Source organism: Pinus tabuliformis, chromosome Q (genome assembly GCF_031772625.1).
Source record: "Pinus tabuliformis cultivar Carrire ecotype Pingquan chromosome Q, CPIR1, whole genome shotgun sequence".
Lineage (NCBI taxonomy): Eukaryota > Viridiplantae > Streptophyta > Pinopsida > Pinales > Pinaceae > Pinus > Pinus tabuliformis.
Window position 1 is genome coordinate 1,358,911,059 of NC_142296.1, and position 23,844 is coordinate 1,358,934,902.

A 23,844-nucleotide genomic window follows, 5' to 3' on the forward strand; every position below is an offset into this window, starting at 1 on the left:
GTGAGTTTTTGTTTCTTATAAATACTTTGTTTTTTTCCTCTTCCTTTTCCTTCTTTGTTTGCCATGGTTCAGGAAAAATGTGCGTTTTTACTGGGACAGTTTTTTCTTGCATTCAGTTTTTTGTAGTGGAATCTGACATGGTTCATGTTTTGACTTTTGTTTGGCTCCTCTCTTTTGCATTGGGAGCTCCTTTGCATGCTCCTCTCTTTTGCATTGGGAGCAACTTTGCCCATGATGCCTTTTTTATGGGAAAGTGGTTCTTACTGAAACCTAGGGAGTATGCAACTTGTCTAACCAAAAGACCAAGGAATGCTTTTTTGTATTTTTTGGATGAATAGTGTTTTCCATACTTTACCTGATCAGAACCTCCTCAAATAACAATACTCGATTGATACTTCCCAGACAATAATACTCAATTGATTCTCTTAGATACATAACAGCACTCAATTGATACTTCTCAGATACTTGTCTCTACCATACATTAGCAATTTATTGAAGAACATTTTTGGCTTGTTTTTCATTGTTTTCCTTTTCAGTTTCTGGTTTTTGCCAAGGCTCAGTTGTCCCTTTCCTTCTCTTTTTGCATTTTCATCAATATTTCTTGCTGCAAAATAAGCAGTTTGACCTGCTAATGTTTATAGAAGGCATTTCTTCCTGTCCTGGATTTTGTATTCTTATATTTTTTTGTGTCAAGGGGAGTCTAGGGTATTTGGCTTATGTCTAGGGGCTATCAATTCTTTAGTAATCTGAGATTCTGTTGATTATGACAAATAGGGAATGCTATAGTAACATTACTGGTCATTGAAGTGGAAATTACTTGTGAACTAAATGGTAGCTTGTGTGCTCCATATTTCTTTGTGTACCTTTGTGAGATAGAGAGTTTTGAGTTGGTGCTGATATTTTGCAGCAATAGGAGCATCATGGCCAGTATTGCTAGGTGGTCGAGCACAATGGACTGTGGGTCTTGTGGCAACTTTGATTTCCTTTAGCAGTATTATTGCAGCAGACACAGGCGCATTCCTAGGAGGAAAGGTAATCTCAACTTCGCAGATAGTTTTTTTTGCTTGGAGAAATGTTTCTTCCATATAGTAGGGCTTTTTGATAGATCATTCACAAGGATTGGATTGAATTAGAATGGCCCATCACTTACAGATATCAAAGTTTTTCATCTTTGAGAAATGTGTTATTATTATCCATACCGAAGTTCTTCCTCCTTGAAAAATGTGTGATATCTTCATTTGGAACAGCAACCGAAGACATGTAAGGAGCAGCTTGTCCTGAAGAAACATATTTTCATTTATGCAATGGCCTTTAATTTATGCTTTCTTTCATATTCTAGGTACTGGTAGTTGCTTGATTGGGTTATACTTCAGTGGGATATGGTCATTTCCAATCCAGTAGGTAAAATTGGGACATTGTTAAGTCTTCAGTTGTCAACCTCATTGTTTGTAGACATTGCTAAGATTCAAATGCTTAAGACTTATTATGAGATAATACTATTATTTATTAGATGATATTTTCTGGCAGACTCTAGCCGAGGACTCGTAATTCTTGGATTTTGATTTATTATTTTATCAATAAGAAATTATCTGTATGTTGACGGGGAAAATGTACCGCCAACAGTTAGGGGGTCTCACTGGTTTGAGGTCCCAATTAGACCCCACACGGTTTGGGATAGGAGCTCCATCCGGTATGTGGTCCCAACTGCCACCATGTAGGGTTTTCTCCTCGCTGTGAAATATGGAGATGTTAGATTGATGGCAAGAAAGAAATGCCCTGACCATGGGAATGAGGTCAACCCACAATTGATAACCTGCAGAACGAGATACTAGAATGTAACAACAAAATAACAAGAAGAAGCATATCACTAGAAGGATAAGTGAGCTTAAACCATCCCAAACATACATAAACATGAAAGTGCTAGAGGTTAATTGTAAATCAATTCACAAATAAGTTACCGACATTGTGTGAAATAAGAAAGCAAGGATTCAAAGCAGACATGCAAACCATAAGCCACAAACAAGTTCATTGACATATTGCCCACATGAAAGCACACATATAAACACAATGGAAATACATGATAGCCAACACATTCACCATAAAGATGCACGAGAATCCATACCGTAAGTGAAGAACTTTTCATTATCCATGCTGCAAATTTGAGTACATATTTAGCAAGTCCATCAAAGCCACTAGTGGAACATGGGCTGCTCATACCATCTTCCAAAGCAAAACCCTAGCCTCATGACAACTCACCCTACTAGCTGCCAAGAGCTAGGTGCCTCTAGTTCTTTAAGCACAAATCAACTCTCTAAAACTAGCCTAGCTCAAGTGCTAAAGTCCCCTTACAAATGAGGCATGGGGGTATGTTTATAGAAATGAGGTGACTATTCAACTACCGTAACCTTTTGCCTACCCTCGTGCCTCTTGAACTCCCTCATGACTCTCTCATGTCTAATGATTATTACATGCCCAATCGATCTCTGCATAACTGTTGGCATTATGATAAGAAATATTTATACCATGATAGAAGAGAAATTGTGAGGAGAATAGAGATGGCTTTTGGAAACCCTAGAGTGCTTGTTGCCAATTTTGTTGCAAAGACATGGAGACTTGCATGAGCTAATGAACATGGTTGTGATGTTCATTTGCTGTGTTGAATGTCTATTTCCTGCTACTACGTCTGCCATCAAGTAGATTAGCCTTTAGGAACAATATCAACACCCCACAGCTTGGTTGACAACTTGACACAATGCGTTGAGCAGCTATATGGAACCATCTTGTGATAATTAACCCCATTCATTGCATAACATATATTAGCTGTCTTTGTACCCCATTTTCTTGGAAGCGGCAGCTATATGGAACCATCTTGTGATAATTAATCCCATTCATTGCATAACATATATTAGCTGTCTTTGTACCCCATTTTCTTGGAAGCGCTCATCCAACCAACTTATGATGTTGTGCCTTTGGTATTGCTAAATGGTCCCAGAAGCTTGGATGGAGTCAACTCCCCTGCTTGTCGAAACCGTAGTTGCGTAGCCTTCTCGGGGAATGAATATTGAACCAATAGGTTAAGCTAAGAACTTGGATGCCAATAGCTTAGAGCGCGAATGCATTAACATTAGCTGGAAAAGACAACACTTCGTATCTTTTGAATTGTCTCTACATTTGTGAGGAGCCCCTAACTGACATTAATGCCCCACAGGCTTCTTAGCTTGGAAAAGATGCATTGCAAGAAAGTTTGTTGATGCATTGACAATACCAGAGGTTTATTGTCTTCAACTCGATCCCATCTTCCTTATTGCATTGATTCCATGGAATTCGACCTCCAAATCTACATTTTGTTACATGACTACCATTGCCACTAGACCAAAACCGAGCTATAGTTATTTCCATTGTTCGACCACCTTCCACTGCAAAGCCAAAACTTTTCAATGATGGTGAAGAGAATGTCATAAAAATTTCCCAATGAATAGGCCATTTTTAGGACAAATCTATGCACTGATGATGAAAAACTTCTTGGGAGTGTCACAACCAGAGGTTTGGATGGTACCCTCCTCCCATGTAGCACCAATAGGTACTTCAATGAATCTCTGTTCAATGTGGCCTGCCTCAAAGGACAACCCTGAAAATGAAACTACTGGAGGTGTTTCTCTCAACACCAACGGTTTATTATTGTCATAGGTAGTCTAAAAAGTGGTCCACACTGAGGTGCCTTGCAATCAATACCATGTACTTCAAAATAGTGCAACCCTTTGAGAAGCGAAGTTGGATCTACCAAAATGTTAAAACTGCATCCATTATGTGTGAGGAGAATATATTCAGGGACCTTCACTACTTAAAAATTACTAGATTTTAGTTGAATGTACTCCTCAAAAGGAACTAATATTTCCAACTTATCAGTGTTTCCCTGAAACTTTGGCTCAACTTGCATAGTCCATTCACTGGTTTGTTGACAATTGAAAGTTTCCCTTAAATAAATTCCACACATGTTAGAACTTGAGTTTCCACTACAGTTGATTTTAACTCGATACTGAATAGCAGGGGCTGTTGAGAAATCTAGGGCATCAAGTATTAGGTGATTTCTCTTGTCAGATAACTGTTTGTGAATGCTTTTTACTTCTTAGATTAGGATCTTCTTATCTTGTGTTATTATTTGTGTTCTTTTTCAGCAAACAGCTACCAATGCATGAACATAAATAGACAAGAGACACAAAATGTAGCCTATCAGCTAGGGCCAAAATCTCTCATTCTTTGAGAGAAAAACCTGTACAAATTCTTCTTATGAAGATTCCAATTGACGAATACCAAGACCAAGACCCTTGACCTTTGTGCCACTCCAACACCAAGACCAAGACCCTTGACCTTTGTGCCACTCCAACACCAAGACACAAGTCCTCTTCCACTTCAATCTTCTTTAGCTTCAAAACTTCGTCTCGGCCTCTCTTCTGCTTGTAGCACCAAAATTATTTGCTGTAGCAATACCGAGATCACTTGTTGTAGTAGCACTGAGATATCTCCACTGAAATAGCACCGAGACTGTGATAGGCTCCACTGTAATTGTGCACCGAGATCTGTAGTTACTGTAGTCACTATAACAGCATCCGAATTATTCACTGTAATAGCATCTCACTGCAAATGCATCCGAACTGTTTACTGTTATATAACTTGTTATATATATATATATATGTATATATATCTGAACTGTTCACTGTTATATATCTGAACTTTTCACTGTTATATATCCAAACTGTTCACTGTAATTAGCTCGAGTTCCTGTACCCCAATCCGAGCACCTTCACCAAACTTGTTTCTGCAATTAGCCACTGAATTTCAGAGATGATCCGAACTTGTTGACTGTGGAATAGGCCAAGCTGCCTATTTATAGTAGTCTGTAGTTACTGTAGTCACTATAACAATATCCGAATTATTCACTGTAATAGCATCTCACTGCAAATGCATCCGAACTGTTTACTGTTATATAACTTGTTATATATATATATATATATATATATATATATATATATATATATATATATATCTGAACTGTTCACTGTAATTAGCTCGAGTTCCTGTACCCTAATCCGAGCTCCTTCAACGAACTTGTTTCTGCAATTAGCCACCGCATTTCAGAGATGATCCGAGCTTGTTGACTGTGGAATAGGCCAAGCTGCCTATTTATAGTAGTCTGTCCATGTATATTAGCCGACATGACCATATGAAGAGTTGTGTCTCAGTTTAGGTGAGTTGATATGAGTTCTATATTTCATCTTGAAGTCGACTTGAAGAAAGATATCTTGTGCTTGTCTTGGAGGGCTACTTGACAATCCTATTGACTCATATACATTTGTAACATGCCCAAGAAGGGTTCTTCATACATGACATTGACTCTCTTTGAATTTTATGACTAGATGACAAATCCTAAAGGCTCACAATGAGAGCCATCTAAAAGTAAAATTCCTTGCTCATGAAACCCATGAGGCAAACATTACAATAATAATTTTATTTTTCTTCTTTACATCATTTACATAAAATCACAATTACGCATGTCATTATGAAGACCGATCCTAGTTACTTTCCAACACTCCCTCTTAACTAGGGAGGTATTCATAATGGTACTTGGTCATTTTCAATTTGAAGAATTTCTCATAAGAAGAATTGGATTGGTAACCCCTCTGTATAGCATCATATCAACCGGTATTGTCACATAGCAAGGCCTTGACTGACAAGTCTATCTCTCCACGAGATCTGAGCACAATGTTGGCGAGACAAATGATTTATAGACACCCTCATCATTGTCTCTCTTGGAACATACCCCACCCAGGTTCTCAGGGTGTGTTCCACCAGGACTATTCTTATCTTGGATTCCTAGTCCTCAAAGAATATCGGTCCTCAACGACTACTCTTATCTTGGATGCCCTAATACATCCTCAAAGAGCATCGGATGCTAGATGCTTACCCAATCCTCCATTCTGTCTTCCCAAGTGAAGACAAGAATGATGTGTCTATCTCTCCCTCTTAATTAGGGAGGACATATCTATTCCAATAAAGGAATGTACTCATTCCTACAGAAGGAATGTACCCTCTTGGCTTATATTCCAAGTAAGAAACTTGTTTCCAGGCTCCCTCTTAATTAGGGACCTACAACAGCTCCTCAGGTGGAGATGATGGGACAACCAACTGCTTGAAGAACTCCTCCTCACGATGTCATGATCTTCTTTTCGTTATCTAGGAGTCTTCATGTTTGGGACTTCTACATAGGGCATCGACCATCCATCACTTTCATCCATGTGTTAGCCATGTCATCATCGGAAAGGGATCCATTAGTCCATATCTGGCCTTCCTTCATGCCATGTTGCTTTCTTCATGCCATGTTTACTTAAGGATCTATTATCCTACTACATGTGCATCGGTGGTGGAAGACACCCATAGATCTTCCCTTAGAAGCCCTGCATAAACCCATTCAGATATTTGTTCAAAAACAAAGGAATGAACATCAAAAACACCATTACCTTTCTGATGGTCTTTTATCATGACATCTACAAGTTTGCATCAACATCCTGCATACATATCGACACATCTCCAAAGATATATATCGTCAAGGGTCTCTTTTTTTTTAGACTTCATCAGAGTCTTCATATCTTCCATGGAGATATCCTAGTCAAATCTTCTTGGTCTTCTGAATGTTGATAGCCTTTACCATGGTTGCATATTCCATGATCTCTTCCTTCCTTTCATCACACATCTCATTCCCAGGAGCTTCCAATCAGAGTTCCTCAATTGTTGTCAACCACCTCATACTTCATATAAGGACATATTATGTTGATTTCATCTAGTGAATGTATGACTCATGCATTCCTGCATTTCTTCGAGGGAGGAGATCCTTCCTTTTGATCATGCTTTCAAGATACAACATTGATCCATGTTACCTGCAACCATATGACATGACTTCTACAATATCAAATGTAAGCATACATACGTCATTTTTTTGGGTCATCCAGACTTCCTACAACAGCTCCCTTGATTGAAAGAGCTTCAATCCCTTGATCTGTTTCACTTTATGTCATCATGCCATCATCCCGTGAATTCCACAAGTTTGGAATTCTTGATGAAACACTTGCTTCCTTTCTTGATTGGTGAACCTTTCGATGAAGATTCCATCAGAGAATCTTGAGGATCTAAAGTATCTCCATCAAAAAATGTTTCCTTTTGTCATATGTATGATGAACCTTGTACTAGGTGACCTTGCCACTTATGTTTCCAATGAGATTGCCAAGAGCTATATCTTTGACTTCCATAGATTCTAACCATCTTTTATGCTTCTCTATGATGATGTCTCGAGCTCTTTCTTTCAATGCTTCTATGATGCCTTGATGCATCCCATTAGGTGAATTATGATAGTCATATCTCACAACAAAAGACTTAGGAATTTGAAAAGAACTTAGGTGAGGAATACTATCTCAGTCATAGTAGAGATCTTACTTTCTCTATCTTGGACTTCTTCTTTTCAGCTTCCTCCACTTCTTCGGTGATATGAGCTTCTTCTCTTCTTCTTTTGTTATTCTCCTTCTTGATTTTAGAACAATCTCTTTTGTAGTTTCCATATTTATGACACCCATAACATTGGATTTTAGCCATGTTCTTTTTCTTTTTCCGAGGACCAGACTTTCCAAATTGTCCCTTCCTTCTTGTTATTGCAACATAAGCTTGATTTTTCTCACTTGCTCCCACGTCAAATTTGACCTTTAGTCTAGATTCTTCAATCTTGCATAGTGACCATAGATCTTGGAATGGAGTAGCTTCTTTCTTCCCATAGATACTTGAAGGGAAGTTACCCCACTCCTCTGGTAGTGCATTTAATACAACTGTAGTCATTTCACTATCAAACATGACTTCTCCCAGATCTTGTAGTTGATCCCAGATCTCAGATATCCTCATAAAGTATGAGGTTATTCCATCTTCCCTAGACATCTTCAGCTTGTAGAGTTCTTGTCTTAATGAGATGACTTCTCTAGCAGTGCTTACGGAATACAACTCTACTAGTTTGTCATAGATTTCTTTTGAAGTTTTGAGTTTAGATACATATGGGATGAGGGGATCCTTGATGGATTCTATGAGAATCCTTTGAGCCCTAACTTCCCCTTTCATATACTTTGCAAGTTCTTGAGCATCTTCTTCTCTTGGTTTGGTGATAGATCCTTTGACATGATCCATGACCTCATTTTCAATGAGATTTAGATCTGTCCTTTTCTTCCATGCAAGGTAGTTTGAAGCCCCAACCAATTTGTTGCTTTCCTTGCAAAAAGACATTTTTACATATTCAGATAAGGTCATATACTTGCTTGATAGGATGCTCCTTTCTCCTTGCTACTTCCTTGATGTTGATGATGATATAGAGAATAGAAAACTTCTCTTTGTTGAGGATAGTTTTCTTCAATAATGATCCTTGATCTCACAGAGAGGGAGATCCCTTTTGATGGTGAAGTCTTGTTGATGAGGATCAATGATGACTTCTTGGTGATGTCTTCAATGGTAAGGAACTTGCTTCAACGAGAGAGAGTCTTGATGACACCGCCTTTTGATATAGCTTCCTTTGGATGAATAGTCTTCAAAACACTTAATCTTGAGTAGATGTAGGGTTTTGGCCTTCTTTTCTTGATGATGATCTTAATACTTCTTTGTAGACTTCTTGACTTCAAGATGATCTTCGCTTTGATGCCTTCCTTGAGATTTAATCCTTGAGTATCCCTTGATAAGATGCTCTTCCTTGACTTAGTTACCTTAGCTCTAATACCATGTTGAGAAATCTAGGGCATCAAGTATTAGGTGATTTCTCTTGTTAGATAACTATTTGTGAATGCTTTTTACTTCTTAGATTAGGATCTTCTTATCTTGTGTTGTTATTTGTGTTCTTCTTCATCAAACAACTACCAATGCATGAACATAAATAGACAAGAGACACAGAATGTAGGCTATCAGCCAGGGCCAAAACCTCACTCTTTGAGAGGAAAACCCACACAAATTCTTCTTTTAGAGATTCCAATTGACGAATACCAAGACCAAGATCCTTGACCTTTGTCCTCTTCCACTTCGATCTTCTTTAGCTTCAAAACTTTGTCATGACCTCTCTTCTGCTGGTAGCACCGAAATTATTTGCTGTAGCAATTCCGAGATCACTTGTTGTAGTAGCACTGAGATATCTCCACTGAAATAGCACCGAGACTGTGATAGGCTCCACTGTAATTGTGCACCAAGACCTGTAGTTACTATAGTCACTATAACATCATCCGTATTATTCACTGTAATAGCATCTCACTGCAATTGCATCTGAACTGTTTACTATTATATAACCTGTTATATATATATATATATCCGAACTGTTCACTGTTATATATCTGAACTGTTCATAGTTATATATCCGAACTGTTCACTGTAATATATCCGAACTGTTCACTGTAATTAGCCCGAGTTCCTGTACCCTAATCCGAGCTCCTTCACCGAACTTGCTTTTGCAATTAGCCACTGAATTTCAGAGATGATCCGAACTTGTCGACTGTGGAATAGGGCGAGCTGCCTATTTATAGTTGTCTGTCTGTGTATATTAGCTGACATGACCATATGAAGAGTTGTGTCTCAATTTAGGTGGGCTGGCATGATTTCTATATTTCATCTTGAAGCCGATTTGAAGAAGGATATCTTGTGCTTGTCTTGGAGGGCTACTTGACAATCCTATTGACTTATATACATTTGTAACATGCCCAAGAAGGGTTCTTCATACATGACATTGAATCTCTTTGAATTTTATGACTAGATGATAAATCCTAAAGGCTCACAATGGGAGCCATATAAAAATAAAATTCCTTGCTCATGAAACCCATGAGGCAAACATTACAATCAATTTTTTTTTTTACATCATTTACATAAAATCACAATTTCCAACAGGTGCATCCTTGCAGTTTTGTAGGTACTCATATGCTTGATCAACTTGCACCAACCCATGTCTAGTTTATAATTTTTCTTATGGCTGGTTACCAATAGTGGTTGTAGTATTTTCCAAGGCTTTACATACAGTGTAAGGGCTGATAGGAAGACACTCAATCTTCATGGAACTAAGCAAAAGAGCAACACCACTGCAAGCACATGGAGAAGCCATGGAAGTCCCATTCATTAGCATCCGCCACTGTAATGTCCATCTAGGGATAAGAGCAACAACGCCACTAGGAGCACTTAAAGGGACTCCTAAGTCACCATCTACTGTTGGTCCACGACTTGACCATGTATACTCAAGCCCTTCTGGGGGTGGCTCAACCACATTATGGGCAACAAAAGCCATAACATGGGAGACATAGGCTCCAATACATATGATGCACAAGCTTGTCCCACGAGGAGCACTGAGAGTGCTTAATGAAGGCCCATTGTTGCCTTGCACTGCTTACAAATATCACTCCATTTTTGTTTACCACTTCATCTGCAAGTTCAACAAAGCATCCATAGTCGGGCAACATGGTAGGCTCCCAGTAACTCATGTTAATGAGATCTCATTTGTTTAGGTCACATTTATGGGCCACAACCTTGTTGAAAGCAACAGGTGCAATTTGCGACTATAAGGGCATAGGTGAGATCTGAGGCGTAGGCCTGGTCGCAACTTTAGTTCATAGAGCAAGTCGCATTATTAAATGGATGCTAAGACTACGATATGCGACTAAAGGAATCATTGCAATTCAACACACCAGTGGAGGTCGCCATTGAAAGACGTATTTTCACTGGAGATGGAATATGTGACTAGCAACTGAGTCGCAAACTTCACTCATTGCCACTGTGAGAAATATATATATATATATATATATATATATATATATATAAAGGGAAACTCCTAACCTTAGTCTCGATCTACTATGAATGGATAGGCTTTTTCCATCGACAAGATTGCGATTGAAGCATAAGGATTTATATGGTCATTTTTGTTGAGAAATCTAGGGTAGACTGTAAAAGTGTTTTTTTATAATGATTGCTCTTATCTTTGACAAGTTCTTGTGATACCTTTTAGTTATTCTTCTTTAATTATTATGTTTTTCATCATCAAGATAAATGCCAAAGAAGAAGATCACAATGCAAACAATCGAGACACCAAAGATAGGCTCCAAGCTAGGGCAAAACCCCTCAACAAGGGAAAACCCAAAAAACTTCTCTTCTTATAGAATCGATTCAAGGAGACTTCCAAGACCAAGACACAAGATTACTTCACCAATTGATCAGGTTAGCCACCCAAACAACAGAAGATCTGCTGCTTCTTCCTTCACAAATTCGAACTTGTGAAAACCCTGGTCTTCCACAGAAAATTCGACTGCCAAGAGAGAGAAGATTTAACCAAAAACCAAGACCAGATAAGACCTTATTCTTTCGTTGCCCTCCTGCTCTAAGAAGCACTATTTTTCTTGCCTCAAATCTTCTTATAAAAGTCGAACTTTAGTGTGTCCAAAAGAGGTCGAGTCCTCTTTCTTTTATAAACATTCAAGTGGGTGCACAAGCTTTTTCTAGGCCGACTTGATCATTTTGGGGGCTTCTAGACATTTTCATTATATAAAATATATTTATTTGCTTTGATACATGAGCCCTCCAAGGGATTTAACATCATGACTTTGACTTTTGACTCAAGATGAAGATCAATCTAAAGCACACAATGGGTGCTTGACCTATTGACCATTGACCCAAGCATGAAACCCATCCTTTAATAAGTTAATTTCATTTACAATAAAATTTCTTTTCTTAAGTATAACAATAATTACATTGTGTCATGAGACATACAATTATGAAGACCGAAACTAGTTACATGCTTCAACACTCCCTCTTAACTAGGGAGGTATTCATAATTGACCATCGGTACAAGGACAATACTTAGTTTGAAAAGTTCTCATAAGAAGAGTTGGATTGGTAAGTTATCTCATAAGCTATCTTATCAACTTATCTCATATCATCATATCAACCAACATCGTTAGATAGCAAGGCCTTGACTAACAACTCTATCTCTCCATTGGATTAGAGCCAAATGCTGGGGAGACAATGAGTTATATACACCCTCATCATTGTCTCTCAAGGCACATACCCCATCTGGATGTTCACAAGGTATGTCCTTTTAGGACCATTCCCCTCTTGAAATTACACATCCTCAAGGAATCTCCTCTTCGACTACTCTTGCTTTTGGATGGCCTACATCATCCTCAAAGAGTATCGATGCCCGAGACTACTTCTGATCCGGATTTAAGCAGGAACGCAATAGATTACAGAGATAACCATAAATACAGAGATGCGATAACCATAAAAACAGAGATGCAGCGGAAATAATACTTCATTTCATTAATGGAGAATACTGAAATATGCTTACAAATAGAAATAACCCAGCTAGGGCGATGGTAGCTTATCTCTGAGAAGAGATGTGTCGGCTACATGCCTCTGAACTGTTTCGAACTGTGTTTACAATGAGGCTTAAAGGCCTATTTATTATTGAGAAACAATGGAAAACCCTTCACATTCCAAAACCTAACCCTAGAAGATGAAACGGCAAATTGTGGGCCCCGTTTTGGGGTGAGTTGGACAGCCAACTTCCCGGGGTCGCGAATTGGTCGTATTATCTCCGTTTGACGCGCATGATAGCCCGTTGGAAATATCTCTCCGAGGACTACGACGGAAAAGACTATTTTTATCAAAAAAATCGCTGGCGATGGATTTCCCAAAAAACGTTGTTTAGGGCCTCAAAACGGCTCCGGAAGTTTATGACCCGAAAAACTGCTAAAAATAGTAAACTGCGCTATAATTAAGGAAACTGAAAAACTGAAAGAGACAGTTGTGGGGGTCCAAATGGGATAGGTGGGTGGCCACCAACATCCACCTGGATCATTCCTCCCTCCTTAGGAAGCAATGGTCCCCATTGCGTTGAGTTCCTTCTTGAGATGAGGAAGCTTGTGCTGAGCTGGGTCTCCAGTGAGCTGTTCTGCAATCTCTGATGTGTCCAGAAATGGTGGGAAGCATGGTCAGCGATGGTCCACATTGAACAATCGGTGCAAGCGAAGGAATGGAGGAATGTTGTGCTTCAAAGCATTGTTACCCACAACCCTGTTACTGGTGTAAGGACCATGTCGAAGCAGTCTGAGTTTCTGATGGGTTTGGTAAGACGTTCTCTTTGCAGATGTAACCAAACTTTTTCGCCCACCTGAAACTTGTGTGGTACCCCTCTGGGTAAGGAGAAGTTGTTCCTGTGTTCTGTCATGACTGTATCCCTATGTTGTTGCTGCTGCGTGGAGGAACCCTTTGCGGGGGTCATGGATGTAGCAACGATCTTCCCCGTACTTTGGGAGTGAACCAGACAGAAAATAAATTTCCTAGTCTGTGAGATGAGCTTGCTGCCTTTCTTAGCAGTGATCAAAGAGGTGGTGGTAGGTGGAGCTACCTCTGGTATCCTGTATAATGAATTATCCAAAGAAATAATGGCAACACGAGGCCTTGACTCATACGCAGCATGTCGCCTCCACAAGTATGGCTGGCCTAATAGTACATCACAAACATCCGGAGGTGTAACATCACACAATACCTCATCTGTGAAGGGCTTGATGCTATAGGGAAGGCAGCACTGCTGGTGAACTTTGAGATCTCGTCCTTCGTGAAGCCACCCGATATTGTACGGTTGTGGGTGTGGCGTAGTTGGTAGGCCCAACCGCTTCACGACCTCTGCTGAAACGAGGTTCTTTTGGCTGCCACTATCGACAATGAATTGCAGTGGCGAACCCTTCACCCACATCTGTGAGTGGAAAAGACGTTCCCCCTCCTCTGGCTCTTCGGGCTCATTCTTCTGGATCTTGGCAGTGGCAACAGTGGCACTAGGATCCGCATCAATGATTTGCTTCCCTTTGCCATCCCCCTTGTCGGGTTCCGGCTCAGAGTCAGAACATGCATCTGATTCGGAAGCCTTCAACTCGACCACCAGCGACTGCTTGGTCCGACACTCACTTGTGTTATGAGTGGGACTCTTGTGGAACTCACACCACTTTCCTGTGTCCTTCTTCGGCTTTGTGGTGTTGTTCTTTTCTTGCAGCTTAGAGGGGTTGTCTTGGGTCACCCCGCCTTGGCTTTGTCCTTTGGGCTTCGGATTTGCAAATCCAAAGTCTCGCTTCTTCTGTTTGAACTTTTGCTCGATTTTGATAGCATATCGATATGCTGTGCCGAGTGAGGAGATGTTCAAGAACTCCATCTCTTTCTGGATGTATCTGTGTAGGCAGCCGCGGTATTTGAGTACCAGATGCAGCGCAGAATCTTTGATACCCAACTGTGTGCGAAGGGTATGAAAAATATTTGTGAACTCTGGTACATCTTGGTCTCGTCCTTGCCGCAGTGTGGTCCATTTGATGTATTTGTCCTCATAGCTTTTGATAGGGTAGTACTGCTCCTTGATGGCATCCCGGAAGTCATTCCAAGTGGGGGCGGCTGAAAACAGTGAGCCTGTACTTTCACCCTTCTGCTCGCAGTATGTTTCCCACCAGTCCTTGACGTGGGGGGCTGCTTTGAGAAGAGCGAAAACAATCTTTTCCTGACTTGAAAATTCATGAACAGAAAAATACCCATCTAGCAGATTCAACCATTTATCTACGGCATCTGCGTCTATTTGACCCTCAAAGATGGGGATTTCAAAATTAACTTGTACCTTAAACGATGTGGCGTTTCTAGAGTAGCTATTGGAAGCCGATGCGTCGCCTCTGGGTAGCCGCTGAAGGATCTGCGCAAAGCTATCCATCATCGCGTTCCTTTGCCGCTCGAGGGCTTCTTCGAGCAAGATTCTGATAGGATCTCCTGCCCCCTCGTCTTTCTTCTCATCCGCCATGGGAGGTCGTCGAGATTTGCGAGGCTGGTCGTGCAAAGGTTCGACCAACTCAAGCCCTAACTCCTTATATGCCGACCTCGTTGGGGACATGCAAAGAAAAACAGAGAAAAAGCAGATCGCTCTGATACCACTGATCCGGATTTAAGTAGGAACGCAATAGATTACAGAGATAACCATAAATACAGAGATGCGATAACCATAAAAACAGAGATGCAACGGAAATAATACTTCATTTCATTAATGGAGAATACTGAAATATGCTTACAAATAGAAATAACCCAGCTAGGGCGATGGTAGCTTATCTCTTAGAAGAGATGTGTCGGCTACATGCCTCTGAACTGTTTGGAACTGTGTTTACAATGAGGCTCAAAGGCCTATTTATTATTGAGAAACAATGGAAAACCCTTCACATTCCAAAACCTAAGCCTAGAAGATGAAACGGCAAATTGTGGGCCCCGTTTTGGGGTGAGTTTGACGCGCATGATAGCCCGTTGGAAAGATCTCTCCGAGGACTACGACGGAAAAGACGATTTTTATCAAAAAAATCGCTGGCGGTGGATTTTTCCCAAAAAACGTCGTTTAGGGCCTCAAAACGGCTCCGGAAGTTTATGACCCGAAAAACTGCTAAAAATACTAAACTGCGCTATAATTAAGAAAACTGAAAAACTGAAAGAGACAGTTGTGGGGGTCCAAATGGGATAGGTGGGTGGCCACCAACATCCACCTGGATCAACTTCTATCCCCAAGAAGTATCGGTCTCAAATGCTTACCCAATCCTCCATTCTTTCTTCATTTATGCAAAGGCAAGAATGATGTGTCTATCTCTTCTTCTCAAGCCGGGAGGATCTACTCATTCCTTTACACATGAAAGGAATATATCCAAGCTCCCTCTCAACTAGGGACTTGCTTCCAATATTAGCTGTCTATTTTTCTATGGAGATCATGGTACTTATCAACTGATTGTAGCCCTCCTTTTTCTATTGCTTGTGCTATTAGCTGCTTGCAGGCATCTGTTAATTTGGGGTAGCATCGAATGTGCTCTAGCCTTGAAAATTGGTGGAGAGGCTAAAGCACATGAGATCTCCAAGACCCAGAAATGGTTTGGGCAGAATCTAACCAGTTTGCAAGTTATTAAAATAATTAATATTTTTAATGGAGTTCCTAAGTCTAAACTTAGGAAAAATGAAATATTAATACGAACTAATATAAAACTGGGTTAGAATGGTCCAAAGTCATGGATCAAGCCAAATCTAATCTTAGCCGTTGATTAGAGATTTAATCTCGGCCGTTGATGGACCAACGAGAAAAGTATAAGAGGAAGCTTGAGGGTTAGTTGGAGAACACACGAAGAGAGATCAAGAACTCGATTTTCTGGGGCAGGGTTTGCTGAGGAAATTGAGTGAAGTGATTTGAGTTGCAGCGGAGGGTCAGTGAATACATAGTAGAGAGGCAGAGTTAGTACTAGAAGCATCAACGTAGAGGCCGGGAGAGGGTTGACGCAGAGCCAACTAGAGGCCACGCAGAGGCAGTCAGGAGCTGCATAGAGCCTGAGGAGGGCCAGCGTGTGAGACACAAAGGCTCTAGAGGTTGACGCTGGGCTGGCACTAGGCCAGAGAGGATGACACAGACCCTAGAGGCAGCGCTCGAAGATTTCGTGGGGCAGATTGGAGTTGGAGAGCTAGATAGGGTGACACAAAGTAGCAGAAAGTTGTATTGTTGTTGTGGGATCGTTCATCCGATGATTTAGCCAGAATATCTGTCTCCGATTGAGAGGTACTACTTCCGAGGGAATTCTCTGTTGGGTGAGCCATTTTTGGCACCTTGGTTGTGTTATGAAATTGCTTAATAATAAAACCCTCTGAATAGCTGCACTGATTTTCCCACATTGTGTTTTTTCGGGGACATTAGTCCAAAAACAATGGTGTCACTTGTGTGCTTGTTTCTTTCAGTTTATGATCTGTATGTGTTGACACTGTACTTGTATTTATCTTCAGTATTTACATGGTAAATAACTTGTGTTGACCTCTACTGGTCAACTACCCATGCAGTACACCCCCTTTTTCTTTGCAAGAAAGGGGCAGCGCCTGAGCAGCGTGTCCATGCCATCCAGCAGTCATCAACAGCTTGATCAATCTAATTGTAAACCCAGTCTGCATGTATGAATTGTAAATAATCTTAGCAGACATGAGTCGTGTATGTGTATTGCCTAGGTGGACCTAATTTTCTAGTGGTAATCTACGTCCCGGAAGGTTTTTCGTCTCACCGATCCATGGATCGGCAGAGTTTTCCTTCAAACCTGACCCCAAAGCCGGGACAGATTTTGTCATTAGAACTTTAGGAGAATCCTAGTGTGTTGATCTGCTAGATTATAGTTGTGTCGCAAAACTGGGTGTTTTGTGAGGGTCTGTATTAAGTGGGTTTGTCCCCTTGAGATGTAAATTGTAAAAAGTCATCATGAAATGTGTCTTGAGGGTTGAAAATGTTTTAAATCCCCTCGTGAGTCCTAAGTCCTAGGTCCTAGGTGATGTTTCCGAAGGCTTAGTTGGATGATCCATTTAAAAAATGAAATAAAATAATAAAATAAATAAAAATTAAGAAATTTAAAAATTAAAAAAAATAAAATAAAATAATAAATAATAAAAAATTAAAAAATTTAAAAAATGAAATAAATAAAAAATAATAAAAAATTTAAAAATTTTAAAAAATGAAATAAATAAAAAATAATAAAAAAATTAAAAAAATTTAAAAATTTAAAAAAAATGAAATATAATATTTTAAGTGAATAAATCGACGGATGAGATCAAGAGATGTCTTGATCCTCATCAACGGTCGAGATCATTTCTACATGGATCATTCAAACTAGCCGTTGGGATCATTTCCTTTATATAGGGTCTTAGGTGGTCATTTCAGATGAATTGGATCTGTGAGTCTGATACTGAAGAAGCTCTCTTGTAAATCTGTTTCTGGTTAATAAAAGAAGACTTTGGGGTCCATATCCTGCTGGTGTTACTCTCTTGAAATGCTGTGAGATTGTTTAAATTTTTTGCATATTTTATTTTCAGCCATTAATAATAGCTTTTTGTAGAGTATTGTGAGCACAAGTATCTTGTTCACTTGCTGGGGTTTGGGTACTGTTAGGGTTTCTGAAGTAATGGCAGGTATCTCCATTACTGTTTGAGATCTAGCAGCATTTTTGCCCTCTTTATTGACGGTTGTTTTGAGTTGTGCAGAAAACATTTTATGAAGGAATTTTGTGGGCGTTCGGGGAAGTTCTCGGCTGAACCAGCCAACTCCCGCAAGCATTTTTTGCTGAGCCCAGTTGGATTTGATCCTGGGTCTATCATTCGGTTTATTTTTCTAATTTGCATGAGAGATTTTCTGAAGTTCTTCACAGTGACAGTCTGAAATTTCTGCTTTTTTAAAATATTTCTGTACTTATTGATGAATCTGCCTGTTAAGGGGCCAAATTGTAGATTAATCAGCTGTCTTAGGGTTTCAATTTTCTCTGATCTAGGGTTTCAAATTCTTGTTTTGTACAGTTTTTATTAGGGCTTAGGGTTTTTAGGTTAGCTTCTGGCATACTCCATCTTAAGTTCTCTTTCTCTTGCAGGTTACAGATAAGATCTGGAGGAAAAAATTTTGCAGGGTCATTTCTTCGTTGTCCAAAGAGCTATCTTTCCACGCTGCTGTTGGTCATCCTGTGGGCATTTGCCATTTCAAACGTCGGTTACGGTGCCTCTTTTCTCCTGCGGCTACGACGAAGCTATCGCACCCATTCAAAACAAAACCGATCGACCTTTTAAAACTGAGCGAGGATCAAATATTATTTTTGCTGTGGACGCCAGTTTTTATCGAACTCCATCTGCACAGCTGAGACGTCATCCTGTAGCATTTCCGATTTGCTTAGCGTATTTCCTTGGTTTGTTTGCTGCGGCAGTGAGGATGCGTGCAAATTGAGGTCGTTCCAATTCAAATCCGCTGCAGCATTCACCTCCGCCGTCTAAATCGCACCTGCAAATGCACAAAGAAAACAAACTATACACGCCATGTAACTGATCCGAGCAAATCAAAGTTGTTTCAATTCGGTATCAACACGGTTTCGAATCAATCCTCAACGGCTCAAATCCGTCAGACGTCCAGGGTCAGTATACACAGATCCGTCCGCCACCATCGACTGAGGCAAGGGTATGATAAGCATAAGCGTTCAGGTGAACTGATTCGGGTTCTTTCCCTGCCGCCGTCGAGTTCCAGACGCAGGCGGCTTCACGAAATTTGAAGGTAAACGTATTCTCAAAGCTGCTCAGGTAAAATCGATTCCATCTTAATCGCAGACGGTAGCATATAAATCGAAAATCCTTCAATGCATCTCCACGCTGTTCTATTCGCTGTCGGGAACTGGAAACCACAGTAAGTTTGTTTTCTTGGTTTCACGGGTGGACTGCATGAGCATAAATCGCCGCTGTCATTCTCGATTTCCATTTGCTCGCCGTCGAATTTCCGTCGAATTTCTGGTGAGATTACACAGGCGGTAAAGCAAATTGTTTTCGATTTCTGTTTAAAGACATCGCATGCCAGGTATTATCTTCAGAACTCTTTGCGTGTTCAGTGGTCTGCCGTCAATGCTTTCACGTATCAGGTAAATCGAAATTTTTGCATTCCGTGGTCATATGCGTAGCTCAGGGTTCAGCCATTTTCGATTTTTTTTTTTTTTGTTAGATTTTAATCATATTTTGAAAGGGTCAGACGTAGATTGTAATTAGATTTAGCTATAGTTTTTATTTGAAATTCGATTTCGTTTTAGTTTAGATTTCTTTTATAATTTTTTTAGTTTCGTAAGTTTAGATTTAAATTTTCATAGTTTTAGCTTTATGGTTTTAGAATTTAGATTTTAAATTTTAATCTTAATTTTTAGTTTAGTTTTTACTTAGATTTTTTTTTTTTTTTGGATTTATTTTATGTAGATTTTAATTAGTCCTTAGATTTAAGTTTAGACTTTTATAGTTTTTAGTTTAGATTTTTTTTTTTTTTTTTAGTTTGTTTAACATTTTCATTTTTATAATATTAAAAAATAAAAAAATAAAAAAAAAAGATTTAAATTTTTTTCGAAAAAACATAAAAATTTTGTGGAAAATTTTCTTCGTCACATCCAGTCATTTTCGGGATTTATCATCTTTCATGCTGAGATCTAAAATTTTCAAGTCGAGATGCGAATATGATATCTGGTTAATAATTCATGATTCTCGTGGTGGTTTAAGGCTTTCATCTTTTCAAATTTTTCAGTTGCTGGATATCGTTTTGGTCATTTTAAGAGCATTGTGATTTAGCTGATGACAAATGATTGCTGTTCACGATTCATATTTTTATATCATTTAACAAGTAATCGTTTTAATAACAATCTCTTAAGGCACTGGTCTGCTAATTTAGTCAAATCATTTTAGTGCTTTTTATATCGTATCTCGTGTCTCCCAACCAACTGGTCGACAGTTGGTCTCATCATCTCACAGGGACTACCCCCCTTAGCCGCGGGAGACAGGCTTAAACGGAGGGACTGGGGATCAGAGTGACAGCCCCCGGTCTGAGCGTTGTGGTGTCAATCTGCGCGACAACAACTTGTTAAGTAACTGAACAAGTAGGAAGAAATAAATAAGATAGTACAAGAAGAATTTCTAACGGATAGACTTAGAAATTCCAACATCATCATCAACTTTTATGCACATCATGGAGCCATCTTCTTTCACAACTTCTTGTAGGGACAAGCCATCACTTTCCATATCATCAATATTTTCCTGCTACATATTCATGAACCAATCACTATGGAACTTGAACATAGCTCCCTCGAAACATTCAGAAAGTGATCTATCAAGACACGATCATCGAACCATTTGCAACCTGCTACTTTTCTTGTCAGTGATATATATCCTTTGGACTTAGACTGCCAAAGTCATCCACTCAATTTTTTGCAATTGAATCTCAGTCCTAAATCTTTATGCAAAGCATCTTCTTTTGATAGCATAACTATATTGAACTATCAGAGTCATCAGATTATAATAGCCTTGCCATGCCTTGTCTTCATCAATATCCTTATTCAATCACCAGGAAGAGTCATCCTCACATCAAGTCATCTTGTCAGGAATTTTTTAGCTTCCTCTCTTACTTTAGCTGGTCATCTAACTTTCTTCAAACTGCTTCCCATCTTGAAGATGGGACTTCATCATGCTGCAATTGTATCAACAAACTTCTAGGAAGCTTGCTCCAAATCTTGAGAGAGTAGAAAATGTTTGCAATATCATCATGGTCCTTCTTCTACTAGGCGAAGAAATATTCCCATGAATTCATCTAATGGAGGATCCTTGAATGACCCTCACCAACCAGTTGCTACATGAACTTCTGCTATAGATGTATAGTGGACTTTCTTAGTATGTTGTGCCAAATATTTCTTTTCATCAATCAACTCATAATGATGATCTTCTCAATCAGGTATCCATACGACCTTTTTTTACATGAATCTTACTATACGCATCAGAGTGCCCAAGGATCCAACTTGTTTACCAAGTTACCATTCTCAAGGTCCTTCCATTTCCCTCCTTCTATCATGCTTACCAAACCACAAGATTTGCTTTCCTAAGCCATCTTTCTTTGCTTTCTTCATGATGCTCTTGCAATACTTATTAACAAACACAACCAAGCAAATATATGTAATAATAAAATCATGATGTCCATCAGTGATTCTAGGGTTTCCATGGAATCTAAGAGGATGGACTCCTAGGGTTTTCAAATACAAATCTTAGCTTATGAAATCGTCACATCCATCCATACTAGGGTTTATCATATACCCTAAACTACACACAAGCCCTAGAAATCAAGAAATAGGGTTTCTATTAAGGAATAAGCAAGATAGGGCAAGGTTTTCCAGATGACTAAGATTTATCCATGAACCATCTAGGGTTTACAATCCTAGAATTTAATATCAATATCTACAAACCCTAGAGACATATAAACAATTAAACCCTATAACACTTCATGTTAGAACCTTAACAAATAAATAAGCTATACGTACCTCATTATTACGTACCTTTGTCCTTTCTATATTCTAGAAGCTGCTATAAGAGGCCATGATCTTCTAACTGCTTTTAAGAGTGAAGACTTAAGATTTGTTCACAAAGGTACTGCAACTTTTATCTTTAACGCCATCCAGGTGCTACAGTATTTCAAGCTAGGATTATCATTTTCAGAAGCTCCTTCTTCTTATATGACAATAGGTCTAGTAACTATTTCTCATAGATGACATATTCCTTGTCATACTAGTAAAACCTTGTAGGTGTAGACTGCTTCTTCCTTTGAGACAGACAATATAGCAGAGACTTGTCATAAATCACTAATGTAAGAGAATCTCCTTCCACTGGCTGTAGCTTATCAATGTAGACTAAATCCTAGATCTAGTTGATGAGATAGTCTTTAAATAATGTATATTTGTCAAGGGAGATAAACTTTGTATGCTGCCAAGTAGACTTCGGATTACCCTCTGCTAGGGCTTTCAAAAAGAACTGATATATATACTGAATTAATCAACGAGTGTACTTAGAATGACTTCAAGGTTGCTGCTTAGGATTTGACTTCAAATATATATACCATTGCTTCAGAATGACGCACTTTGTAGGTGAAGAAACTACAAGAACACATGAATGCCTTTTGACAATCACCGGGTTTGACTTCTTCTCACACTGTCCAGACCTTGAAGACCAAATATATGACTGCTCAGAATTATGTTCTTCTTCACAGGGATCTTGTCGGCTTCTTTATGTGACTGTTCCAGCTCAGAACATATGTAAATATACTACACTGTCATGGATCCTATACCACTGTACAGGACTGCGATTTTTCTATTTTAATAAGGATGACTGTAACATGATGAATGCCCCTCCAAGATAGATCTAATGCATCTTCAAGCAATTTGGTCTAGGTCTTTTATGAGCACAGGACTGTAGAATGGGTCTCGGTCCTCTACAAAATGTCTGTCTACACTTTGAATTTTCCAAATGTACTTATGCCCCAAATTTTCCGGCTCTGCTTTCAGGGTGACTGTAATCTTATGATAAGCCCTCCAATTAGGCTTATAAGGCCTCCTATCACTTCGTTCTTCTCATGTAATCAATATATTGGCTAACGAAGCTTTATTTAGACCACAAAACGAGATTTGGTTATCCACAAGTACAAACTTCTGAAAACTATGTATCTCTGAGGTGGCTCAGAGAGTTCAGTCTTCTTCAAAGGTGATTTCAGGCCTTAAAGATCATGCCCAGAACTGCGTTTCTTTTGTCAGGATGCTCGGTCTTGAATAGGCTACTGGACTAGCCCTTCGGTCCTCTAGAACAGGGTTTATATGCCGCTCAAAACAAGTGCCCAGAGTTCATATTTTCTTCCTTCAGGTGTTCGGTCTTGAATAGGCTACTGGACTAGCCCTGCGGTCCTCTAGAACAGGGTTTATATGCTGCTCAAAACAAGTGCCCAGAATTCATATTTTCTTCCTTCCAGGTGTTCGGTCTTAGATGATTGGCCTTCTTTTCTTGTGTTGAAACCCTGTGTGATCCTCTTCCTGCCCTCATGCAAACGAACCTTGCTCTGATACCATGTTGAGAAATCTAGGGCAGACTGTAAAAGTGTTTTTTTATAATGATTTCTATTATCTTTGACAAGTTCTTGTGATACCTTTTAGTTCTTCTTCTTTAATTATTATGTTTTCATCATCAAGATAAGTGCCAAACAAGAAGATCACAATGCAAAGAATAGAGACACCAGAGATAGGCTCCAAGCTAGGGCAAAACCCCTCAACAGGGCAAAACCCAGAAAACTTCTCTTCTTATAGAATCAATTCAAGGAGACCAGAAAACTTCTCTTCTTATAGAATCAATTCAAGGAGACTTCCAAGACCAAGAAACAAGACTACACCAATTGATCAGGTCAGCCACCCAAAC

General features: G+C 39.4%; 1 protein-coding gene across 2 annotated transcripts in view; it reads left to right on the plus strand.

Moving 5' to 3' along the window:
• LOC149224965 (phosphatidate cytidylyltransferase 4, chloroplastic-like) overlaps positions 1-23,844 on the plus strand; it is a 231,248-nt gene that overhangs the window by 51,682 nt on the left and 155,722 nt on the right. For both annotated transcript variants that reach the window (XM_089386366.1, XM_089386365.1), the window contains one exon: positions 908-1,032. In XM_089386366.1, the coding sequence (XP_089242492.1) occupies positions 908-1,032 (125 nt within the window). The remainder of the gene's footprint in view (positions 1-907; positions 1,033-23,844) is intronic.